The sequence below is a fragment of the Thunnus thynnus genome, chromosome 5, assembly GCF_963924715.1.
Source record: "Thunnus thynnus chromosome 5, fThuThy2.1, whole genome shotgun sequence".
In the NCBI taxonomy this organism is placed as follows: domain Eukaryota; kingdom Metazoa; phylum Chordata; class Actinopteri; order Scombriformes; family Scombridae; genus Thunnus; species Thunnus thynnus.
In genome coordinates, this window is record NC_089521.1 from 19,334,356 (window position 1) to 19,358,032 (window position 23,677).

Below are 23,677 nucleotides of genomic sequence, written 5' to 3' on the forward strand. Positions count from 1 at the left end.
TGGTCCTGAAATACAATAAGGAAGGAAGGAGTCCCCAGCATTTGGTGCCCCACCCATTGTTGATACCCCAGCAGTTACTGTAAATATTTGCATGGGTGCAATGAGGGGACAAGGTGTACTTCCTGTTGCAAGAATAATACTAAATCACATGGCACGCATGTGAGAAACGTTATCTAAGTGAGGGAATATTACTCCACCTATTAACACTTAGCCTCTTTCTATAGCTGTAATAAAAGGCTACTTTAATGTTTGAAAAATGTTATAATTATAAATGAGGAACTGACAGGAACTGACACGATTCTGACATTAAAGAGAGAGAGAAAAAAAAATGTGATTCATCTTTGAGATAAAAAACTAATTTCGTAAGCAATAAAACACACCCATGCTCAGTTCAATACACTCAGGGGGTTTGCCTCTATAACCTCACTTGGTCTGGTATGATCAGTAGCTTATGATGGCTAAGCAAACTTTAGGTAGATATTGTTGTGGAACTGATATTACTGAGTCAGCTCCCTGGCTTACAGGAATAGTTTGACATTTTGGGAAATATGCCTCATGGCTTATTTGCTGAGCGTTAGATGAGAAGATCAATAGTCATACATCCATGCTAAATGTAAGGCCAGCAGCCAGTTACCTTAGTTTAGCATGAAGGCTGGAAACAGGGTGAAACGGCTAGACTGGCTCTGTCTGAAGGTAACAAAATCTGCCTTCCAGCACCTCAAATGCTCACTAATTGTCACTATGGTGAGGTGCTAGCGGAGACTTGAGGAAGTCATTGTTTCTGGCCAAGAAATAGTCATGCAGACCCTTAAATTCCAGCTTAACCTCCTTAAAACTGGAACTTGTTGTTTTTCCACTTAGGTTTTTATACGGATTAAACAAAGATATAACATATTAATTACTGAGCTTACCAATAAGCAGATTTTCTTACCTTTACACAGAGCCATACAAATAAGTGAATGGTAATCTTCTCATCTAACTTGCTCCAAGAAAGCAAATAAGTGTTTTTCCCCAAATGTCTATTCCTTTAATGACTCCTCTCTACTTGTGCTACTGCTGTTCTACTAACATATGTTCAGCATTAATCATCCTGAAATGTTTGAATTCCTCTTAATTGCAGCCACAGTGGCACGTCTACCCTGTCTCTCGAAAACAAAACAAAGCACAGAACAAGTTGTAGCTGCTTATTTTATGAATTTATTTCCAAATGTAAACTTCACTATGTCATGCATACAAGTTATGACAACATACATTATTCAACAATCTGTTATTTTTCATATTTGCATAGGACATGGTCACAATATATTGTCTAACATGTAAAAAATAATGCCATAAAAAGGTACAGCAGAGCAGCTAAGACCAGCACATTAGATGTGTGTAGAATCCGAGGAACTGTACAACTGTAATACTTGAATGTAGTGATTTTGGTTTGCTGAGAGAAAAAACAAAACAAAACAACACCTGAAGGTTAGAGTGAGGTCATTGGAGAATGTACTGGCCATAGCTGAGTCAAGAGTTATTTACAGATTGGATTATAATGGCGCTGAGAGGGGAAGCAGCACCATGGAGTCACTACAACAGGCAACTGATGGTGATGGGCAGAGGAGAAACGCACAGAGGTATCAAGAGAGCAACATTACACTGAGGACGTACATTGAGGACAAACAGGGACAGAAAACAGAACCAAAAGGCTGGTGAGAGGCTCTCTCTTTGCAATCAAAGGGAGGTAATTGACAGCACAGTTTGCTGAATAACCTGGAACAGACAAATCCTTTAAGGGCGACAATATCCAACGCTTGAGACTTTTGTCAGCGTGCATTTCTATAGTAAAGAGCAAACACCACACAGAGTCAGTTCAAGCAGCTGAGCAAGACCACACGGTCAGCGAAGGGTACTAACAGATATGGTCTGCTACCCTGCAATGCTGCATGTTCCTACTCTCTTTTGTTTCTTATCTTGTACTCATTCAGAATTTGTTTGCTCGTGATTAAATGGGTTTTGTTCATTCAAGTGTTATAAAAAAAAAAAAAGAAAAAATAACAACAAAAGTTGCTTACTGGAGATGTAGAAAAAGGTCCATATCAAGCACAACATCCATTGAACAACACTTACAGTATGTAAAATTGAACCCAGCAGTCCAAACTGGGTTGGGTTCAAAATTACTGCAACATTCATCTTTCCCTTCATAGCCTTTGGTAACAACTTGTAACTGGAGCCTCCGATGAGCTGCGAGAACTCAGAGCTCCTTCTCACTGCTCAAACCACCACTCTATCCTATCATGGCTGCCTCTAAAACATTTCACTTTCCCCACCTTTAAAAGGCCAATGTCAGAGGGAAGAAATGCTCTGTATGTCGTTAACTTTTATATATTGCATGTACGTTGTTCATTTGAATTGGTTTAGTCTATCTACACAAAGAGCCAGCGGAGAAGAAAGGAGAGATTATACCTGGGAAATGTTGACAATGAGAAACGTACCTTGTGCACTACTCACAACGTGTAAAAACCTCACAGTCAAGACAGACTTCTATTCATAACCTACAGAAATGCATTGGGTCGATGTAAGCAGCACATTTATAGCAAATGCAATTTTAAATCCTTTGGAATGGTTGGGCGTTTGTTATCATTAAGATTGTTTATGTCAAAAAATACCTGTAATAAGCCATTATACATTGCTTGTGTAATGTACAGCAAAAAAAGGAAAAAAAAAAAATTAAATAACAAGAACCAAATGAAAACAAAGCTACACAATCAAAATGTTTACATAAAGCAGAAAAGAAATATTTAACTTAGAACACTTGCATATTAAATATGCAGAGTTGCTTCATTAAATCCTGTACACAACATAAAAACATGTCACACTTTATAAAAACTGTACAAGTTTGTTAAATGTCTGATAGAAGCTAGGTTTATTTACCCTCAACATTTGTATGATCTTCATGAAGTTACCATTATAGATTTGGCACACAATTGCATCAATCATGCTTGTACGTTGAGATCAGTCATTATGAATATTTCAGTTGAGACGTCTGATCAGTGATATATTCATGTAATTCATATGAACTTTTTTTTTTTTTTTTTTTTTTTTTTTTTTTAAATAGGATTAATGTTAGTTCTTTACATACTAGCAGAAAAAATATTTACCGGTACAATGTTAGCATCTTGTAGAAACCTTGTATTTCCATTTTTGCCATTTTTCCATCTGTCTTTCTCCGACAGATGTCAAAATCTGTAATCTTACTGGGATTACAATTGTAAAGTTGGATTTAAAAAATGCTGAAATGGAGTTTCATAGTAATTTACAGCTGACATCATCCCACACATAGAAAATGTTTAACCCAAGACAAATATGTGGAGCTCTGTAAGGAAGGTATGTTTGAACGATTTTTGTACATACATAAAATAATTAAAAAATCTGTTTTTATTGTTTCCTGGAAAGATTACTTTTTGAATTTACAAGGATGTGCAGGACCCTGACAACATGTGATGATTTTTTATAAAATGTAGCCCAGTGTTTTCTTTTCTTTTCCTTCTTTCTTTCTCTTCCTTTTTCTTCATTCATTCATTCAAGTAGGGACAAATAAACCACCAATTATTTGTGCTACTCATCAAGCAAAACATAAGCTACATGATGGATGTTTTGAAAAGATATGAAGGTACAACAAAAGTCAAATATTTTAAGAGGTATGATTTTTGAAAAATATACAAGTTTAAACATTTCATATGAGTCGAAAAAATAATAATAAAAAGTATGACTACATTGCTAACTCACAATGCTGTGGTCTCTATTCTTATGGAAAACTTTCAAAAGAATCTAAGTAACAAAGAAAATTAGTCACTCCATCTGAAACTGACGTACATAGAGGTCTGGATGTTTCTTTTTCTTATCGTCGCCCCAAACACTCACCAAACTATCCTTTCATTTTCTAACTTGGAGGAATTTTGGATAACAGGCTAACTGGAATAACCTGCATCCTGACATCAACAGAGTATTAAGTGTTTCTGATTAAAGGGGTGAACCCCAAATGGGGCTAAATTATGTCATTTAAAATAAAACAAAATGATGCCTATAAACAGCCAGACAGACAGACAAAAATAGTCAACCTTAATGCTGCGATAAATTCAAGAGTTGCTTAAATGACCTGAAGACAATGGAAAATCTAGAAAAAAAACCCAAAACAATAAAATAAACCAAACAAAAAGACTATACACCTTTCTCCAGAGACGTTCATAATTATTTGACAACAAAAGCAAGTACAGTAAAAATGGACATGTACATGTACAACTGTGTTCAATGGCCTTTTGTGTTGAATTATTCAAGTAGATTTGGTACAGTGAGAGTAAAAGTTATGAGACACCTGTGGAGGCCTATATGTCACTGGTGCAGTCTGGATGGATGGATAGACTGGGATGTTTACATTGTCACAGTCGTTTCATTATCAGATGGTAGGAGCGTCGTGTTGCCTAATGTAAGTCCACTGACACTAAAAGCTTTTTTTTTTTTTTAAAGGGGCATTTCACTGAAAACAGCGCCAGAGTGCCCAGTGCTTACTAAGGCGTGTAGCGGGACTGTAGGATGTAATGAAGACATAATAGGCAGGAGCCGGGCCCATATGGAGGCGTTCCTGTGTTTCCAGTGTGGTCGGACACTGACCAGCAGTGAGCACTAAGCACCCAGGAACACCAGGGGAGGCTGGCAGAAAATTCTGTGCAGCAACTGATGTTACTACAAAATCCACAAACTGTCCCATATCTGCTGCTTTGCGGATGTCGACCCTGAGGTAAATGTGCAGATTATGGAGAAGTGATTCATGAAACCTGCTTGAGGGTGAGTTACTCTGAATTCTTCTTCTGTTTTTCTTTTTTTTTTTCTTTTTTTTTTTGCAAGAGAAAGTTACACTACAAGTCAACAAATTGACTATGACAAAAAAAAAAAAAAAAAATTTACGGATAGATCCCACAAAAAGCTGCTCAACAGCAATTTGAAGAATTTGTTTGTGAAATGGTAAATGTATCTCAGTGCTTCTCTCACTGAGAGCTGCTGATCAGTGGCATTCAAAGTGTCATCTTGCAGCCTGGAAACTGTTTTAACAGAGTTCATCTTACAGAGGGTTGTGGGTTTTTTTTTTTTTTTAAAAAACGTGGTGTTTTGGGGGAAAATTACTGCATTGGATCTAAATAAGGGATGTTTTCTTTCTTGGAGGATGTGACAGAGCTGATTCTTCACAACTTTAAAGAGAGATGGCTGCTGTGGAGAACCGGGGGGGGGACAAGGCCTGCCATTCATGAACTTACACCTGCCAGACCGCCTCAAAAACCCTCTACGCTTTTCAGGGCGAAGTTGTTAACATGCATATAGTGTGGAGCACGGGATTGCAGGATGAGAGCGGGCCAGGTTGAAGCTAGCACATGCAACTGATGATGACAACAATCTGGATGGGTTTGACGGGACCAAACTACATGGATGAAACGATTTCCGACCACAGTGCTGAAGCATTAAAAGAAAATGTAGGCATAACACAGACTGGCGGAGCTGCAGCAGTTTTGATAGTGGTGCCTGTTTCCATGGAAGGTTTACTGTGCCTTTTGCCTGACTTATTGAGGCATGTCTGTCTAGAAACACAAGTCAGCTTTCTCACGGGACATCTGAGCTTCACAGGCAGGACGACGTGAGGCTGGTGAGCACTGCACTTTGCTGATATGTTCATTTTGGTTCAAATGTTTTTACAACAGTTTAAAAAGCCCCTTTGTTTTGTGAGAGAGAAGTTTGAAAGCAGCTGTTTGAGAGCTCGGGTTTATCGGTGTGAATTTGGAGCAATGTTTTCCTTGGCTTTGTGAAATTTGACTCTCCAGCAGTAGTAGAGGATTTCTCCCTGTGCTTAGGATGGAGTTAGGTGCATCCCACCCACACTGCTAGCGTTGTCTAGGTAGTACTGTTGTTCATACACTTCTCTTTCTACTCTTATCCTACAGGTTGGATCAACCCCGCTAATTACAGCTCACAGTTTCTACAGTTGGAGGGAGGAAGGGAGTGAGGAAACAAGGAGGAGATGGGGGGGTGTCTGTGACTGGGTGTCTCCTCCTCTGTGCTGCTCAGCTCATGATAAACCTCTCCTCTTTTATCAGGACCTACCCCCTCTCGCCTGTCTATTGCAGATAGATGCTTTGTTCGCTCTGTTCTCCACCATGTCGCAGCCCAGCCCTACTCTGCTCTCCTCTGCCTAACACTCTGGCCTACATTTGACCCCCCCCCCCTAAGTTAGGCAACATTCTGCAATTTGGCAGGCTCGGAGCTTCACCACAGGACTCACTCTCTGACAGGACAGGTAGAACCAGATGGGTGAGGGAAGACTCCCCGGGAATGGCATGTTACCACTCCTCCTGCGGGCTGTGAATAGCTTCTTGTGGGATGCAGCTGTTTCCTCCAGGGAGGCCACAAAAGGCAGAGCCAGGAGGAGGGAAACGTGCAGGCTGTCTGGCTCTCTACCTGCTACACTGCCAACCACCAGCCTCAGGCCTCAATGAAGGGCAGCTTACAAGACTGAATAGAAAGCTTTCATTCACTCTTGTCTTTGGTACTTTTTCCTATGTGCTTGAGAGCGGGATAAACATTGTTTCAACTAAAGTCCCTTTGTGTCCATTTTGTGTGAAATACTGGCTGATGATACATAGCTTTTTTAAAAAAAAAAAAAAAAAAAAAAAAAAAAAGCATGAACAGCTGCTTTGAAACTTAACTGTCTCTTTTTAAGTTTCTTCAACTGAGTTTATTTATAAAAAACTGGTAACCCAATATAATCCCAATCCTCAAGCAGTGCAGATTTACACAGTATATACTGCACACCACTGTTCAATGAAATACATATTTAACCCAGTGTAACTGCAACTGAATATTAACGTTGCAACGGAGAAACACATGTATTTTTGTTTACCGAGGTGGGGGTTTGGGGATCGTTTTCTTAACACACAGCAATTACATTACATATGAACCCCGAAAACACACAGGAGAACAGAACATGAGTTTTGAGTGCGATTGACCGTATGACCGTCGGGCTAGTTTCCTCGAAAAAACGTGAAAACCAACAAAAACAAAGAGTGCAAATTGTGTTGAGTGTAAGGCTGATATATATGTACTGTATGTTTCTCTTGTTCACTTCTTGTATTCATTCTTTCAAGCTAACAAGGCCATCCCTGAGCAGGGCGTAAAATTCAACCCTTGTTGAATTTCAGAGTAAAGTGATGAGTATATTGTGCAGTCAATGTAAGTACTGTTAAGTACTGTGGTATTACAGAAATAGCAACTGTCTTCAATCCTGAGGTGTGTGTGTGTACCCCTTCTCCTCACCCGTTCAAAAAAAAAAAAAAAAAAAACAAAACAAAGAAAAAAAAAAAAAAAAAACCCAAAACATTTTGATAAGACTTGTCAGGGTGTCTGTTTTTTTCTTCTTCTTAACCTTGTTTAGCTGACTGTGAACATACATTGGACAACTAGCAATGATCAGAAGCTAAAAAAATACAGACATATGGTACAGAATGTCAATATTGCCATCTGGGAAAGGCATTACCTTCTTTTAGGATCACACAAGTAATTGCACTACAATAAGCAGTTATGTACAGTATGGTACACCACAGCAAGCGCAGGAATAGCAAAGGGGGGAGGGGGGAAGGGAGGGTTGCTGACAACTGTGCAACACAAGTGTTATGACAAAAAAAAAAAAAAAAAAAAAAAAAAAAAACAGGCCTCGCAGGTTGGAGGCGGAAAGTGCGACTGGGTTTCAGTTTAAGGCGAGTTGGCAGGGCTGAGGGCGGGGCTGAGGGTGGGGCTGGAGGCATCCGAGCGGCTGTAGTCGCTGAGGGAGCTGGGACGTGTGGTGCTACCGCTGCTGCCGCCGTGGGGCCTCTTCAGCATGCCTGGTTGGAAATCTGAGTGGCGCCGTGCGTGCTTCATCAGGTGATCGCTGCGCATGAAGCGCTTGTCGCAAAGCGGGCAGCCGAACTTCTTTTCCCCCGTGTGGGTGCGGTAGTGGCGGGCCAGCTCATCAGAGCGAGCGAACTTCTTACTGCAGTCAGGCCAGGTACATGGGAAAGGCCGTTCTCCTGTAGCACACAGAGGAAAACAAAGACATGTCAGTGTCTAATCACACAAGAAGTTAGCAGCATGGCTTTCAGGACCATATCAGTGTTTTTGCTAAATGGGCAATGTTTTAACTCCTTGAGAATTTACCATTTACTTTACATTACTGCCAACCATTTTCATATGCTTTTGCACTATTTTCCCCATGTGCATCCTCATCAGTATATTTTGCATGTTTTATTCCATTTACCAGTGTACTTTACATGTCTGCTGACGATTTGAAAGCACATCATGGTTCTATGGTGTTGATTTCCATTGATTTCAGTCAAATATGAAAATCAACCTTTCAAAAAAGATGTGAAACCTTAAGTAAGGAGACTACTGTGAGGATCCAAATAGCTTAGTAAACATCATGTGTGCTTTTTTTCTTGACAAAGTTATGTGATTGTTGTCTGGTAATACACTGCATCTCTGTCTGAACTTTTAAATGTCATTACCAGTGATAGTCACATAGGCTTGACAAAAATAGAAGTGGAAATGATGTAATATGTGTATAGGAATGACCTGTTACATATCACATATCAGCTCATACAGTCATTTTAAAACTGTACTGGAATGACTGGAAGACATGGGCTACCTGAAGGGTTGGAGGAATACACTGAAAGCAGAATTATAACCCATTTTCCTTTTCAAACTACTTTTGAGAGAATGGTGGGCAGGAATGTAGACTATGCATAATTTGTAGTAAGTGGTGACACTATTTACATCAGATATCACACAAGACCGTTTCAGGCCTACTGATTCCGTTGATGAGTGTAACATGAAACAAATGAAACTCACAAGTGTGTTCATATTTCTGCTCTGTAATTACAAAACTGGTGCACTCCATGGCTCACCACAGTGAGACCAGTGACTCATTATAGGATGTTTACAGATTAACAAGTCATGAACACTGCCATGCACAGCTAAAAGACATTTTTCAGTGAAGACTAGGCCCGCTGAACAAGACAAGTGTGTAGACTCTTGTGTCATCAAGGAATAATGAACACGAGGTAATTAGGAGGTCTGATAGGTTAGTGAGGGGAATATCAAGAACCACTCAAGAAATATTTGAAATATCTGGAAAAATGAGACCAAAAAAAGGCCAAGGGACTTGGGGTAAATCACCTAAAAATTGGCGCTGTGCTGGAGGAGCAGACACAGTTTAATTATCTAAGCTCCAGATGCTAATCACACTCACAATGGTTACCCAGCCCATTTTCCAACATGCAACTATCTGTGACTCGGCACATGGGAAATTACACCCTTCCCCCCTCCTTCAGGCAATAAAAGTGGGCTTTGACACAAATCTACTCAAAGCCAGATGGTACTATACATCTTGTGGTTTCCTTCCATTTAGATGTGGAAACAGTGTGTACAGAGCCTAAATGCAGCGTTTTGCATCCCCTGGCCAATACGTCTAATACTGTACTCCTTTTAGTTCCATTTCAGTGAGTTTCTGCCTGACAATAGCTACATCCAGCTTTCTAATTTTACCAGCCTGGTGACCTTGCAGTACTACAGCAAAGGGCAGGCAGGGCATATTCTTTTAATGTTACGGTTCTTCCCAGAGAATATGAATAATCAATCATCATGTGCAAATTTGTGGCCGGGATTTGAGGTATGAAAAGGAAGAGACGTTGAGATGCGTGAAAGTTTGTAGGTGGGCATGACAAATGACTACATAATAACAGGCCTGCCAAATTTCTTTCTTAGTTCTGTGGTTTCCCCCAGGGCCAGAATGGAAACAGTACTGTTCAGCATCAAACACTTATATGCTACCTGATGCCAGTGAGTCTCAAAAACAAGAACTCAGTGCACTACGAGTCTCGGTCCCTCCCCCCCTATACTGCATGGTTACAAAACATGCAGACAGACAGAGCAAGTCTAGACAGCCCAGTCTGTGTTCCTGCCTCTGACGCCTCACCTCAACTCCAGACAAACTCAGTCAGCCCTGCCCACTACAGTTCCTGCGGGCTCATACAGGACTCTGTGTATGTATGTAAACTCTAACTGACATATGTACATTTGCATATACACATGTTACACAGCCTTGTCTCCTTTTTTTTGCCAAGTATGTATAATGTTACCACTCTCCTGCTAGAGTTTACACATGCCCATCTCCCCTGCATAAAGTGTAAAGGTACAATTTATAAAGATGAGGAGGCTGTGGTTGTTTGAGCCAGTTTACATATCCTGGATTACACCCTCTTTAGAGCACAGCTCCTGGAAAAAAAAAAAGGAGGCAGTGTAACTTTTAAGGCCCTAATCTCATTGAAGAGACTCATGATAGTCTGATTTCATACCTTATTAGCAAGAGAAACAGCCTGTGCTGCCACTGCAAAACGAGTTATTGGCTGAAAAGTAGAGCTAAACTCTGCAGGCTGCTTAAGGCTCAATAACCAGTGTAACGGATCCAACATCATTAATATTTAACCAGACACCAGAGAGCTAGGCTGAGATATCCAGTCTAACTGCCCTGATACAGTAATACAGTCATAGTGGAAGCATCAGGTATCTAACAGCAACTCACCAAAACCAATTATTTAGAGCTCCATGAGTTCTAAGAAAATGTAGAATTAACGGGTACGCTGCCCATTTTCACCTCACATTAAACTGGATCTGGCATTTAGGTCACAATATGAATATGTATTTAAAAAAATCCTGCAGCTTTAATGTCAGCCTTGATTCACTCGCATGAAGAAGAAAGAAAATATGCGATGCCCCAATTAATTGTTGTGCTTGTTTCATAACATGAGGATTGAGAATTCCATGAGGGTGGTAAAAAATGATTTTTGCTAACAATAGGGAGGTTTAGGGAACAAACGCTTGGATCCTGAGCGGAAATGATGATAGGGGCTATTACCCTCAGTGGTGGGAGGATGTCACTCTCCAAGATATTTCAATAGACTGCAGCTATTACTCAGCATTTCTGCTCAAAGAAGAATGCAGCAAGCTACTCTTCTTATCCTGCTGCTCCTTTTCCCCATCTAGCTCCAGTGTTGTCACAGCAGGGCACTGGGGCGACCGTGACACCAGGCCCCACTGATTGGTTATCCCATCTCTGGCAGCGTGCCATATCCAGGGTGTGGTTTGTCTTTCTCAGAATGTGTCAGTTGCAGAGGGCGAGGAGGGGGGCAGTAATGAGGGAAGCTTTTTCCCTAACGAACACAGTGACCCACTTACCCGTGAAGTGAGTTACATCGTGCACGCAAACTGTACCTCTACTAAGCACTAGTGTCCCCCCTCCAAGGCGATGCGATTATGTCACAGGTACTCTTGTTATATAACTGTTCTCTCTGAGGCCACTGGGTCAGTAAATAAACAGCTCATCTCTGCTCCTCTCCCTCCATCCTCCTCTCATTCATATCTACAGTAAGATTTTTGGCTCCTCAGTTTCTGCAGAAACAGTTAAGAGTAATGGAATCCGAGTTCGTCTCCCCGGTGTAAGGGATGCTGTCTGCAAAGGCGAGATCAAATCGCTTTTTGACGTGATCAGCAGCGCAAGAACTCAACTCGCTCACCTGCTCCGACAACGGCTACCAGCATTTCAAACAAGAGTAGATAACATTCCTGGTGTGTCCTCAGGCATGGGCCAAACTCACACAGAGTACAGCTGAAACCTCCATGCCAGTCTGTCATAAGAGAGCCAGAGCAAATAGCTCTGCAGGGTAAGAATGGAAAAAAAAAGTACGGTTCCTGTGGATACATCAGAGATCACCTTGAAGTTAACTTTGCTCTGCCTGCATAGTGAGAACCAGAACAGGAAATATCTTTTACGGAGCTCAGAACAAAAACAAGGTGCACACTAAACCTGCTGAGACTTTTACAAGCAAACAGCTAAAGAAGGGAAAGTACAGTTGGAGCTACCTCGCTTTAGCGCTGGCTTAGTGGTACAGCCAGCTTGGCAACAAGAAATGTGAGGGACACCACTAACTCCAGCGGCAGGGCTCAGTACTATCCTGTAATTTGGTTGCATGTTTACAACAGACTATGACCTGTAACCAACCAGGAGCCAGCTACTCTGCCAGCAGACAACCATCTACAGGATTTTGGATAATACTAAAATGACTGCTGAGGCCTTCATCAGCATAACCACTGGAGCAGACAGGGTTAATCCAACCGTACCCGGCCTCTCCCTTTACACGCACCATCACATGCCAAAATGATATAAACACAAACATGTGTGCGCAAAACAATAAATATACATTAAGGCTTGTGCAGCTCCTTTTTTCATTGTTCAAACGGCAGAATCGCAGACTATGCCTGTGCAAAAAATAACAACAAAGGCTGACAGAAGTTCTGTGGTCTGTAGAAAAGGAAAAAAAAAAGAAAAAAAAAAAAGAACACATGCTTGATTTGAAACACATAAGAGATCAGAACAACTGTTTACGTGGCTGTTTGTCTATGAGAAATTAACTCAGTGGGAGAGGAGTCAAATTACCAAGAAAATCTCTCAGTCAAAACATGTTTGCTCAGACGCTCCATTCAAGAGTTTGTTTCACACAAGAATCCGTCGTCTCTGCAGGAGCAACAAAAGGACCCTTGGGTGGGTCAGGTGCTCATGATGAGGACTGGCAAGCTTGTCGGGAGAAAACTCCGAAAAACTGGGAACATTTGATCTATTATCATCTTTTGTCTTTATTGAGAGGGACCTTGTTCGCCATTGAATAGCATGCCTCCCCTCGTGGGCCTATAGCTGTCAGGTTGTGAACAATAGCAGCAGCTTCGCTCCCAGCAGGAGAGGCACTCCTGTAATGCATTTCAATCAGAAAGGCTGTGCGTACTAACCGTAACTCACTCCCCTTGGTCTGGCTATTGACATTCACCCAGAGACATGCAGCGGGGTCGAGTGTGACTGTCTGATTCCTGCACACACTTTCATACATTACTTCATCCCTTTAACTCTTTAAGGGAAAGGCATGGATAGCACGCCGGCATTGCCCAGCTCATCACATTTGCCTCAATTAGTTAAAGTGGGCACTCTCTTTTGGCCTTGAGTGCATGCTAAAACAACTTGCAGCCTTGATGTGTTGCAGCCAGTCTCCTTATCTTTTAAAACCTGGTTAACTAAGTACGTGCAAACAGCTGCAGCCATCAATGGGTGTTTACAGTTTGTCCACAGAGGCAGGTGGGAGCAGGGATATCCCATCAACCGTGACTCTCACTCACGCAGTACAATGCCAGCTCATTCCACTGATGGAGTCTGACACTATAGCTCATATAAGACAGACAGCCTTGCTACCCCAGTGCCAAACAAAGAACCATAGCCCTGCTAGATCCCGAGAGGCCTCAGAACACAGTGATAAGAGGAGATACAGACTGGAGATAGTGCAAGTTGTCCAATGTCATACCTGATACTCAGGGGGTGAAATATTTTCATGTCTCAGTGGGAAATGATTATGCCCTTCTTCCCCTCCACAAAAATACTCCTCATCTTGTACCGAGGGCCACACCCCGGTGTGTCGTGGTCTGCCACAGACTGATTTATCACACAGAGAAAGGGGACACACCTTACATACCGTAGGGAACATAAACACCCCAGCTAGAGACAAAACACTCCCTCTGACATTAGCTCCACGGCAGTTTCAGCCATTCCTTTCCTCTTCAAGCTGTGCTGAACACAACAGAGCGGATATGGAGCCGAACTCTCAGATGGGACCCTGTAAGTGCCGGGCTGCCAGGGGTGCTCTCTGCTGCAGAGTCACAGCCCTTCAAACGTTAATCAGATTAGCTGCAGATGCAGCTGAATAAATGACCTACATCAATGGAGGGCATTGACAGTGAATATCCTGGTATCTAACCCCACCCCCACCCTGCCGCACTGTATATTCTCCGTCTTTGTACTGCAGATCCCTCCCTCGCATGCAAGATGTGGTTGGCGGTTTTTGAACAGTGTAGATGAAAAAGTGCACAGTGTTCCACAGGTCTGTATCCCACTCTTCCTGCTCCTGGTAATCAACACCACGCCACAAGCCATGGCCGGGGTTCGGCCTCGCAACACAACACGCTTCAGCACCTATTTTGCTTCGCAGGCGGGAGAAGGATGGGAGGGGCTGGTGAGGGGATAGACAGAGCAGCTTTTATAGAAGTACTCCAGAGCTAACTAAAGAATACATGAGCCCTGTGGGCCATTGAAAGCAGCACAGCCGGGGAACTGCCTGACAGGGCCCTTTCAACATTATGAGTGTCCATCATGCATGCTTGGCTGCTTAATCACAGAAAAATCAGGTTTGTATTCCAACATTAGTCAAGAACTAGCTTACAGTCAGCTTTACATGTACACATAAAGGGTAGCATATGGACGCCATGTGCACTAGCACGCGCCTTGTAGATGTCTTTCATGGAGCAACAACACTGTACTAGAGGATTAGAGGCAAGATGGTGGCTCCAGTTTGGTTTTATTTACATCCTGGGGATCAAGTAGATTTAACTAATACCTTGTTTCCATTGGACACATACTGTACAGCTAAACGTGGCCTTCACAGGCAACCAGATTTTATTCTAGAGGGGTGCTTCAAGGGAAATCTCTCATCTTATTGCAAGAGAAAACACTAAAATGTATGCATCAGTAAATGTATAATGAGACTAAGAGTCAACGGCCATGCCTCTGTGAGGCTGTATTTTAGGCTCAGTGGTGCTTTGAGCTAAAATGATATCAGCCAATAATCTCACAATGACAAAGCTAACATGTTGATGTCTAGTAGGTAATGTTAACCATCTTAGTTTAGCGTGTTTGCATGCTAACATTTGCTAATACCCTGATGGTGCTATGTGAAAAGCAATGGGTCACCGAGGTTATTAAAATTCATCCAGAGGGGAACATTAGCTATATTTCTGCATCAAATTTGATGGCAATCCATCAAATTGTTGTCAAGACATTTAGCTCAAAACTGCAATTGTCAAACCTCATGGTGGCGCTAGACAAAAGGTCAGGGGATCACTTAAGTCAGTAGGATTCATCCTCCGGGGACCATAAATGGCTGTACAAAAGTTCATAGCAATCTATAGCAAAGGTTGTTGAGATATTTTAGTCTGGACCAAAGTGGTGGTCACAATGACATTGCCACACCTTGAGCCACGCCGCTGCCGTCGCTAAAAAAAGAACAACTTGTAACGTCACCAGAATGAAGACAAATGGAAACTGTTGAGCATCTCCTGACTGAGAAGTCATTTGTTTATTACACGTCAGGAGAAATATTGCTCAACTGGGAGAGATGGTGGAAATCCTGCCGTGTGGCAGGTAGACAGACTGACCTCTTGTGCCCCAGTAGAGTTTCTACCCATCGCACTGCCAAGGCCAGGCTCAAGCAATAGCAGGAAAACCCCATCTCCACCCTGCTACCTCATCACTGCCACCAGCCACACAGGAACACTATGCACTCTGTGTAGCAGTGCAGGCCAAATATAAAACCACTGGCAGAGATGCAGTATATATAATAAGAGAGTCCTGCTTCTTTTTTTCCATGTGGAATTCGGGATAATTTCACACTAAAAACAGTGTCATTAACCAAAATTATTTGACCAAAAATAGAAAGCATGCATGAATAACTGGGTCTAAATGGCAGTGGTTCTGTGCTGCCAGGTGGTGCCACTTAATTTTTAGGACAGACAGTAAAGGGCTTTACAGCCATCTCACAGCATTAGAGGTACCCCCAGCAGAACACAAAAGAGGTCCAGACAAAATGTCAAACCAACTGTAAAATATGTCATTAGGCTCTTTGTCTTTCGGAAATATTGACCCTGTTCCTCCCGGTGATTCAAATAGTTTTCAAATAGGTCTTGTATACTGGCAAGATGGCCTTTTGTGAGGCCCAGCTGTGGGGGGCACAGAAGGCCCGGGCTGTTCTCTCTGAAGAAGACATGACTTGTAATGAGCTTGTCAGGGGCCATCTCTCCTTTGGAGATGGCAGTCCACATGACATGACCAGAACACAGTAATGAGGCTTCACAGAGAACACCATGTACTCTATGACCACAAGACACCTCATGGGAAAACGGGTCTTCATAGTTAGAATCGGTTAAGTTTCTTAAGACAAAGAGTTAAAAAAAGAGTCACTGAAAAGAAACCAACTGGTTTTGAGAGAAGTCTAAGAGAGAATCAGATGCAGTTTCACCCTCATGGCCTTCATTTGTTCGTAAACTTGAGTTTATCTGTGTATCAGCGTTACATGATTGCGTTTCCCATACTGCAAGATAAGTGTATGTGTTAGAGAGAAGCCCCACCTCCCGCACCAGGAGATCAGACAAAAGCTGTCTGGTAACCTTAGACCCCTAAAACTGCTGTGGATTCCTCGGCATCAAACTCAATGCAGTATAATGAGTGATTTAAATTCATCGTGTACTCCCATGTCTGCTACATCCTGGTGTCCCTCTTACACAGTTGGAGGAGACAGACTGGTTGAGAGGAAATTTCAAACAAAACCATTTTATGTTAACTGAGGGATCTTTTAACCAGGAACTTTTTAATACTTTAAAAGAGATAAAGTTCCCAGTTACTTAATCCACAGGGCTCGCTCTGCAAAGTTATTCTGCCATGGTTAATGAAAACCACAGTGAGGTTTGTACATTACCCTGAGTACACTGTTAGCCTCAAACACACTTTTGATGAGCTTTTCAAATGTAATTTTTAAATCTTTTTTTAATTTTAATCTTTGCACACTGAAAATAAACTTTTATTCAACTCCATTGTACTGGAGTGGCAACAAATGTCTCATCAGAGGACTTCTCAAAACCTACGCAAATAAAACTGAAACCACCTTCATAGCTAAGGTAATATGTCATTTAGGGGAACTGAGCCTGAACAATGTTTCAGTGGTTAGCAACAGACAATAAAAGACATTGCAAAATACAATATACTGATACTGTTTCTGAAAACATCCCTCTTTTAGAAAAAAAAAATCAATTTCCATACTTTCAGTCTATATAACTAATAAGCCATAATACTTCAAAGTTGCTTAACATTAGCTAATGTGTAATAGTTGATGTCAACAAACATCATTAAATAAACTAAAAATCATTTTTGCATGGCTTAAAACAAAAATTCCCTACAAAGACATTACTATTAGGTGAAGTTTGGACTAGTAATGGGATTGATTTCTTTATGTAGTGTGTAGACATTGCATAAAAAAATACAATGTAGTTCAGGTTTCAGCTCCTCTTACACTCCGACAAATCACATACACAAGGATTGCAAAAGCAGGGATGATGAGGCTTTGGGCGTTACAGAAGTCAAGTGAGGACGCCTGTTCCCTGGCTCTTTGTTCAGTGTCTATAACAGTGTTTCCCCCCTCAATTAGATAGCGGTGTTTGGCTGGGACTGACTGGGCTGGAATCCATTCTCTCTTGACTCTGCTAGTAGGGGCTGCAGGGAAGCACACTGCTAGAGTTTGGCTCTGTGAAAGCACTGCAAGGTTGACTGAGGCAGCCCAGCTGAACTCAGATGACCCATATTCTGGGACTATCCAATCAAATAAGCGGAAACAAGTCATTATTATCAGAATTTATGGGACACAAACCAATCGTGAAGCAAGGCGTGGGAGCGTATCCAAACAGAAAAGCAGGCTAAAGGACGCTTAATAGGCAAAGAGACAAGGGCAGGGCTAATATGGAGCAATAAAACTACACTAAAAACACATGGTCAGGGCTGAAGGGAAGCACACTGACTGCTGGGGGCTAGCTGCTGCAAGTTTGACTGAGAGAAGGCAGCTGAACTGAGATGACTCACGTTCTGCAACTAGCCAATCAAATAAGCACAAATCGTCCTTATTATCAGAAATTATGGGACACAAACCAATAGCAAAGCAAAGCACAATAGTGTATACCAAAAGAAAGGAAGGAAAGGGATAAGCTTAATAGGCAAAGAGACAAGGAAAGGGCTGATAGACAATAATAAAAGTGCACTAAAAACACACAGTGCAGAGGATACAGGCATTGTATTCCTTTAGGAAGTCATTTAACTAATGATACTGGAGCATTATGAACCCCTTTGTTTTCAATACACATAAATCACATTAATGTTTCAGTCTCTCAGCATGCTTTTTCTTGACAAACACTGATTACACGCCACTGAAGTCAGCCCCAAGCTGCAGCTGATGAGTAAAAACAAGAAATCGTGACTAAAACACAACAAATCCAATACAGAATCATCTACAAGGAAATATAATATATAACAGGCTTATGGTGTCATGTAGTGTGCATTTATAGTCTTCCAGTTATTTTTAAGGTCATATGGCATCCATATGCTATTACTCTGAAGAGTAATAAATCTCAACAGAAGCTTAACAGACAACAAAACAAGAATGTATCCTTGTAGATGTTCAACTGAGGCTTGTATTGCGCAAAAAAAAGAGGGGGTTTAACATCAAGATGGTGTCCCTGATATCTTGAATTTTGTGTTGAGTCAGGTGTTTTTCTTGCACACTCTTCTGCAGAATTTAATTTTTGTAAGACTCAAATATGGGTCAAGTTCACACAACTTATGTGATGCAGATGAGTCTGTTTGTGGTCTGACAGGCAGATATATGTGTGAGAAGGGTTGAGGGAGGAGGGGGGGGGGGGTGTGAGCTGCAGTCTACAGAGCAGAGGGAAGGAAAGGCTCCTCAGTCGAGGCTCAGCTAGCTGAGTCTGTTGCTGGCCAGATCAGCTGGCAGTCTGTCTAGCGGGGGTGTGGCACATCACAACAAAGGGCTTTGGGCAGACTGCACAGCTCTTATCAACCCCCCAGTTTGAGTCGATCTGCATCTTTTCCCCCCTCTCAGTAGCTTATCCTGCGGAATGCAAAGCGCAAATATGGAGGTACGGGTCGTTCAGGAAGGTCATATGTAACATACTGCTGATCTGGAGCGCATTTCCCTGCATTGTGTCGGTACACTTACTGGATTTGATCTTGAAAACTTTTTTTTCTTTTCTTTTTTTTGCATGCCCGTGTTAGTGCACACTTGACTTATTCTGTGATGTGCACATTACAGGTTGTTGGAAGATTTTTATTTTTTTTTATTTTTATTTTTATTTTTCCTCATGTTGCCATGAAACAGACCCAACGTTTGCTTTAATTAATGCGCGCAGAAGAACGCTGGAAATCTGATCTGTGTAATTTTGTTCTGCATTTGCACTGCAGTTTACTGTCCAATGCAGGGGAGGGTTGCAAAGAGGAAAGCCGTGACAAAGCTCTGAGACTTGAGTGGGAGTGGCACTGTTTTCGACTCCCTCCCTCCCCAGAAATTAAAAGGACATTTCGCAAAGTTCATACAACTTAAAGGAGCAATGCAATTAAACTATGCACCAATTCTGTGGTTTTTTTTTACTGTACTCCATGTGTTGATTATTCCCATACAGGGTAGTGGATCCGTTTATACACACTGATATTTATAGGCTACATATGACTCAATGAAATACAGCAATCACCCTCCTCTGCACAAATATCGCTTCATGAGAGAGAAACCACACTTCTTATCAGTATTTTCGGTTTCAATAATCCCATCCTCTCTCATATAGGCGAAGGGACTATAATAAATCATGTTCACAGCAACAAACATTTGCACCCAGTGAAACTGACCTGTATGTGTCCTTAGATGGGCTTTGAGGTGGGATGATTTGCCATAAACTTTTTCACAACCTGAATAGTGGCATTTGTGCTTTTTCTGAGGTGATTCTTGCTCAGTCCGACCTCTCGATCTTTTGCCTCTTTGTTTGAGCGAAGGATCGGAGATGGTGGTAGGTGTGGCAGAGTTTCCATCATCTATGAGGTTCGGCATGCTCTCATCCTTTATTTTTGCCTGCTCGGCAACATTGTTGGGAGTCTGCTGGTTAAAATCCGCCAGGATCCGCGCCACCACATAAAGAGAGGAGTTATCTTTCACCAAAGGCTCTTTCATTTCCTCTCCGTTCTTGGAGGAAGATGGGATTTCTGGTTTTATCTCCCTATTCCCTTTAGGAGCGTGAACAATTGCACGACTGGACATTGAAACAAGGCACTCTGCTGCAAAGTGATCCATTTTGTCTATCAAAGAGCCCCCTCTGATTCTTTATGACATTCAAAAATAAAAAATGATGGCGTGTGAAAAAACAAAGTACTTGTTCCGTGGTTCCCTTTGTGTGGTGGTGGTGGTGAGGAGGAGGCGGTCGTTCTCATCAGAGAGAACTGACTTTATGATCTTACCCGGCTTTCCAGTATCATCAACATCCTGTGAGAGAAACGCCTCGGACAAAAATGCAGACAAGCCCCCTCAGAGGGAAAAAAAACAACCCCAAAACAAAGTCTTTGTTTAGTGCAACGTCGCTGGTAACAGGAACTCTAGAAACTCGGATGTGTTAACTCCCATCGCGGCTTCAAACACTCTCCAGCATAGTGAGTGTGTCTCCTGAGCGCCTGTTCCTGCTGGCTGTTGTATCCATGCTGGGGGCGTGTCGACCGGCAGCGCTCAGCAACATCATCAGAGTAGCCGCTCATTCATTGGGTATTGCTTGTCCCCAAATGCACCGCACAACATGAGTTACTTGAAAGTTTCACCACAGGTTGCCTCCCATGCATTCAGATGATGTTTCTCACGGGCGACACGGTTATGTATTGCGAAGACCTTCAGGAAGATCACATGCAATAGAGTAAAAAATATTTTTAGGCTGGGTAGGATGGACTATTGTGCAGTTGTGCCTTTTTTTTACTGCAGCATCCGGCTCAAGCCTGCATGCATGTGCACTCAGCTTGTTTTGCATCCTAACACAGTGATTCATTTTCACACCAGGACCCCTATAGTGACACACATTAGACCACGGACCCCCATCTGATAAGATTTTTGCTTTTAGATGTTTTATTACAGAAGGTGTATAAAACCCATGATCAAAATAGTCATACATACATACATTGTGTTACTTATGGATGAAATTATAGTGAAAATAAATTATTCTCCTTTTTGCTGAGGACCCCCTCGAACCCATTCAAAGACCCCTGGGGGTCTCTGGACCCCACTTTGAGAACCACTGGCCTAACATAATGTTAAAACTGTATTTGATAGTATTTTATAGATAGTATTTTCATAATTAAATCAATTATTCAGAAAAAAGGCTCCTTATAGTTTCTTAGAGCCCAAGCTGATGTCTTCACTCAGGTTTTTTTTATCTGACCAACAGCCCAAAACCCAAATATATTCTATTTGCAATCATATAAAACACAGAAACGCTGCAAATCCTCACATTAAGCGGAAAGCATCGAATATTTGGCATTCTTCGCTTGAAAAATGACAAACTAAATTATTAATCAGCTATCAGGAAGTTGCCATTTAAATTTCTGTGATCGACTATTTGATTAACAGACTCATTGTTTCAGCTCTACTGGTGGTAAAAATACAAGTGGGTTCGCAGGAAATCAGTATAGAACCATCAATTTACTGATGTCCTCTTTATACACTGAATGTGCATCATTTTTTTTCCAATTGATGAAGTGAGACCTCGTTGACTTCCCCCTGTTACATATCATCCAATCACAAATGAGGAAATGTTAAAAGAAAAACACAGAATTCACACAAGAACTCCTCTGAGATAAGGGAGTGGTTTTCTGTGCATCATCAGGAAACCGTCCCTGATATACTTTGAATATTATTGTGTCACCTTGAAGCGATCAGCACACTCTAGGGCCTCTGGCCAACGAGAGAGTGCACCAGCAGAGAGCTCACATGTTTCTAACTGCCAAATTATTGGCTTAGCGTGCTGAGATTCCACACAGGGAAAATTATTCTTCTTCACCGCCTCACAAAGGGTTTTAATTACATTCTAGTCAAAGAGAGGATAGTGGTGTAAACGTGACGTGGCAATAATTGTTACAGTTGTTCAAATTCCTTTCTGTTAATTAAACTTTTCACTGTATTGCAGTCTTACCAGAGTGCATTGCTAGCTTTTTATGATATTAAAAGACAAAAGCTGCCTGATATGTAATGTGTGGCCTCCACCCCTGAATGTTCTGCTCAATCTAACATCAACAGTTTGCACATTTTTTGGAAGATGGCGTCCTCCTTTCAGTGAACTAGCAATGTACCCCCAAAAACCCTCCTCTGAGAAACTCCGAGGTCTCTGCCAGTTGAACTCCAGCCAACCTTCTCCAGTTTATCTGCAGACAAGAGCCAAGTGACACCACTGTGGAGGGAGGAAAGAGTCAAGATACAAAGCTGTGTGATATGAAGGTCTTTGGGTCATTATTAGACAACCATTTATTTCTTACAGCTAGTCAGTCTGGACCTATTTCCAGACAAGTGAAATTAAATCCATTAAAAGGCAATTTCTTATTACTTTTCAACTTTAAAATCTCCAACTTAGAAGCCAGTCGGGTGTGGAAAATAGCATGTCACCAGCTACAAAGTCCTGGCAGAAAACAAACCAGCTGATGCTATTGATTAGCAGCGAAGACACGCTTGAATGACCATGTCCCTGTTTACCCCGTTCACCCAAATTAACCAAAAAAGTTTTCAGGATGCATTTGTTTCAGATTAGGAACATAACAAAATTCTACTTTGTACATAATGTTCTCTCAGTGACTTCTACATTTGTATCCAACTCTGAGCCCAGCTAACAAAAACAGTCCATTTAAACACATTTATTGAAAATAAGAATAAATGTGCACTCCACCAGTCCAGGATTAGACCTGCTTTCCTGCAGCAGCTGATGCTCTCCTGTGAGAATGAATGCACACTTTCAGCACTGTGCACAAAAGCCCACACTAGAAAGTTCCCAGTGTTCAGTGTGAGCAAGGCGATGTGGCATTCAGAAGGCCATCTGGCTGTATTATTTTACATATTCTTTCACCACAAAAACGTGGTGTTCTTGTGTTTCATGTGGTGCTTTGACGATCTTTTCTAACGATAGCACGGCAAGAGGGTATAGTTCCTCTTTCACAGGGTTATTTCCCAGCGCTGTGTAGAAACTGCAAGTGTTTATCAACTCCCGCTGGGTGTCAAGCACAAGAACGCCAAAAGAGACAGAGGAAATCAGCTGCAGCTTACACAACCGAACCTCTCCAAAGGTAACACGCAGCTGTAGAAGTTGTCATTTTTTTCATTTAAATCTGACTCAGAGGGAAACAGTGAAATGTCTCTCTCTGTAGCTGCAGCAATGTGATGATTCAAGAGACCTTTTGTACGTTCCCAAATCCCAGCATCAACCCCCAGTGCACAGTGTCCAAACAGCAGTGTCTGGCACTGACATAAAGTTCTCAGGCGGGAACAGCGGTTTGATTGGCCTCCTCACACTCTGTTTGTAATGGGAGAGATCCTCTTTAAGCACGGGACAGCCTGACCACTGTAACAATCTGACTGGCTGATGTGTCAAGGCCGGGCTCTCAAGGCAGAGAGAAGAAGAAGAAGAAAAAAAAACTATAAAACCATGAAACACCACAAGTGGGTTCAGATCGTTGGCTGAGTTCTCTCTTCTCTGCAGCAGGTGTTGATGTTCAGTGGAGGGCTGTGACCTCTGCCTTATGACCTAAGTTTCATCTCTACATTTGGGTAAAATATTGTGTCAGACACCAAGCTGTTGTTAACTGTAGGTGGAGAAGCATATGGTTGTTACAGCAACTTTTAAC

General features: G+C 41.9%; 1 protein-coding gene across 1 annotated transcript; it reads right to left on the reverse strand.

Annotated features, from left to right (window-relative positions):
* Positions 1 to 1,961: 1,961 nt before the first annotated feature.
* On the reverse strand, positions 1,962 to 20,473 carry klf13 (Kruppel like factor 13). The gene is made up of 2 exons (XM_067589809.1): positions 19,667 to 20,473; positions 1,962 to 8,093 (listed from the first exon to the last, which is right to left on the reverse strand). The coding sequence occupies exons 1-2, from the start codon at positions 20,103 to 20,105 to the stop codon at positions 7,777 to 7,779; spliced, it is 756 nt and encodes a 251-aa protein (XP_067445910.1). The 5' UTR covers positions 20,106 to 20,473; the 3' UTR covers positions 1,962 to 7,776.
* Positions 20,474 to 23,677: the final 3,204 nt, after the last annotated feature.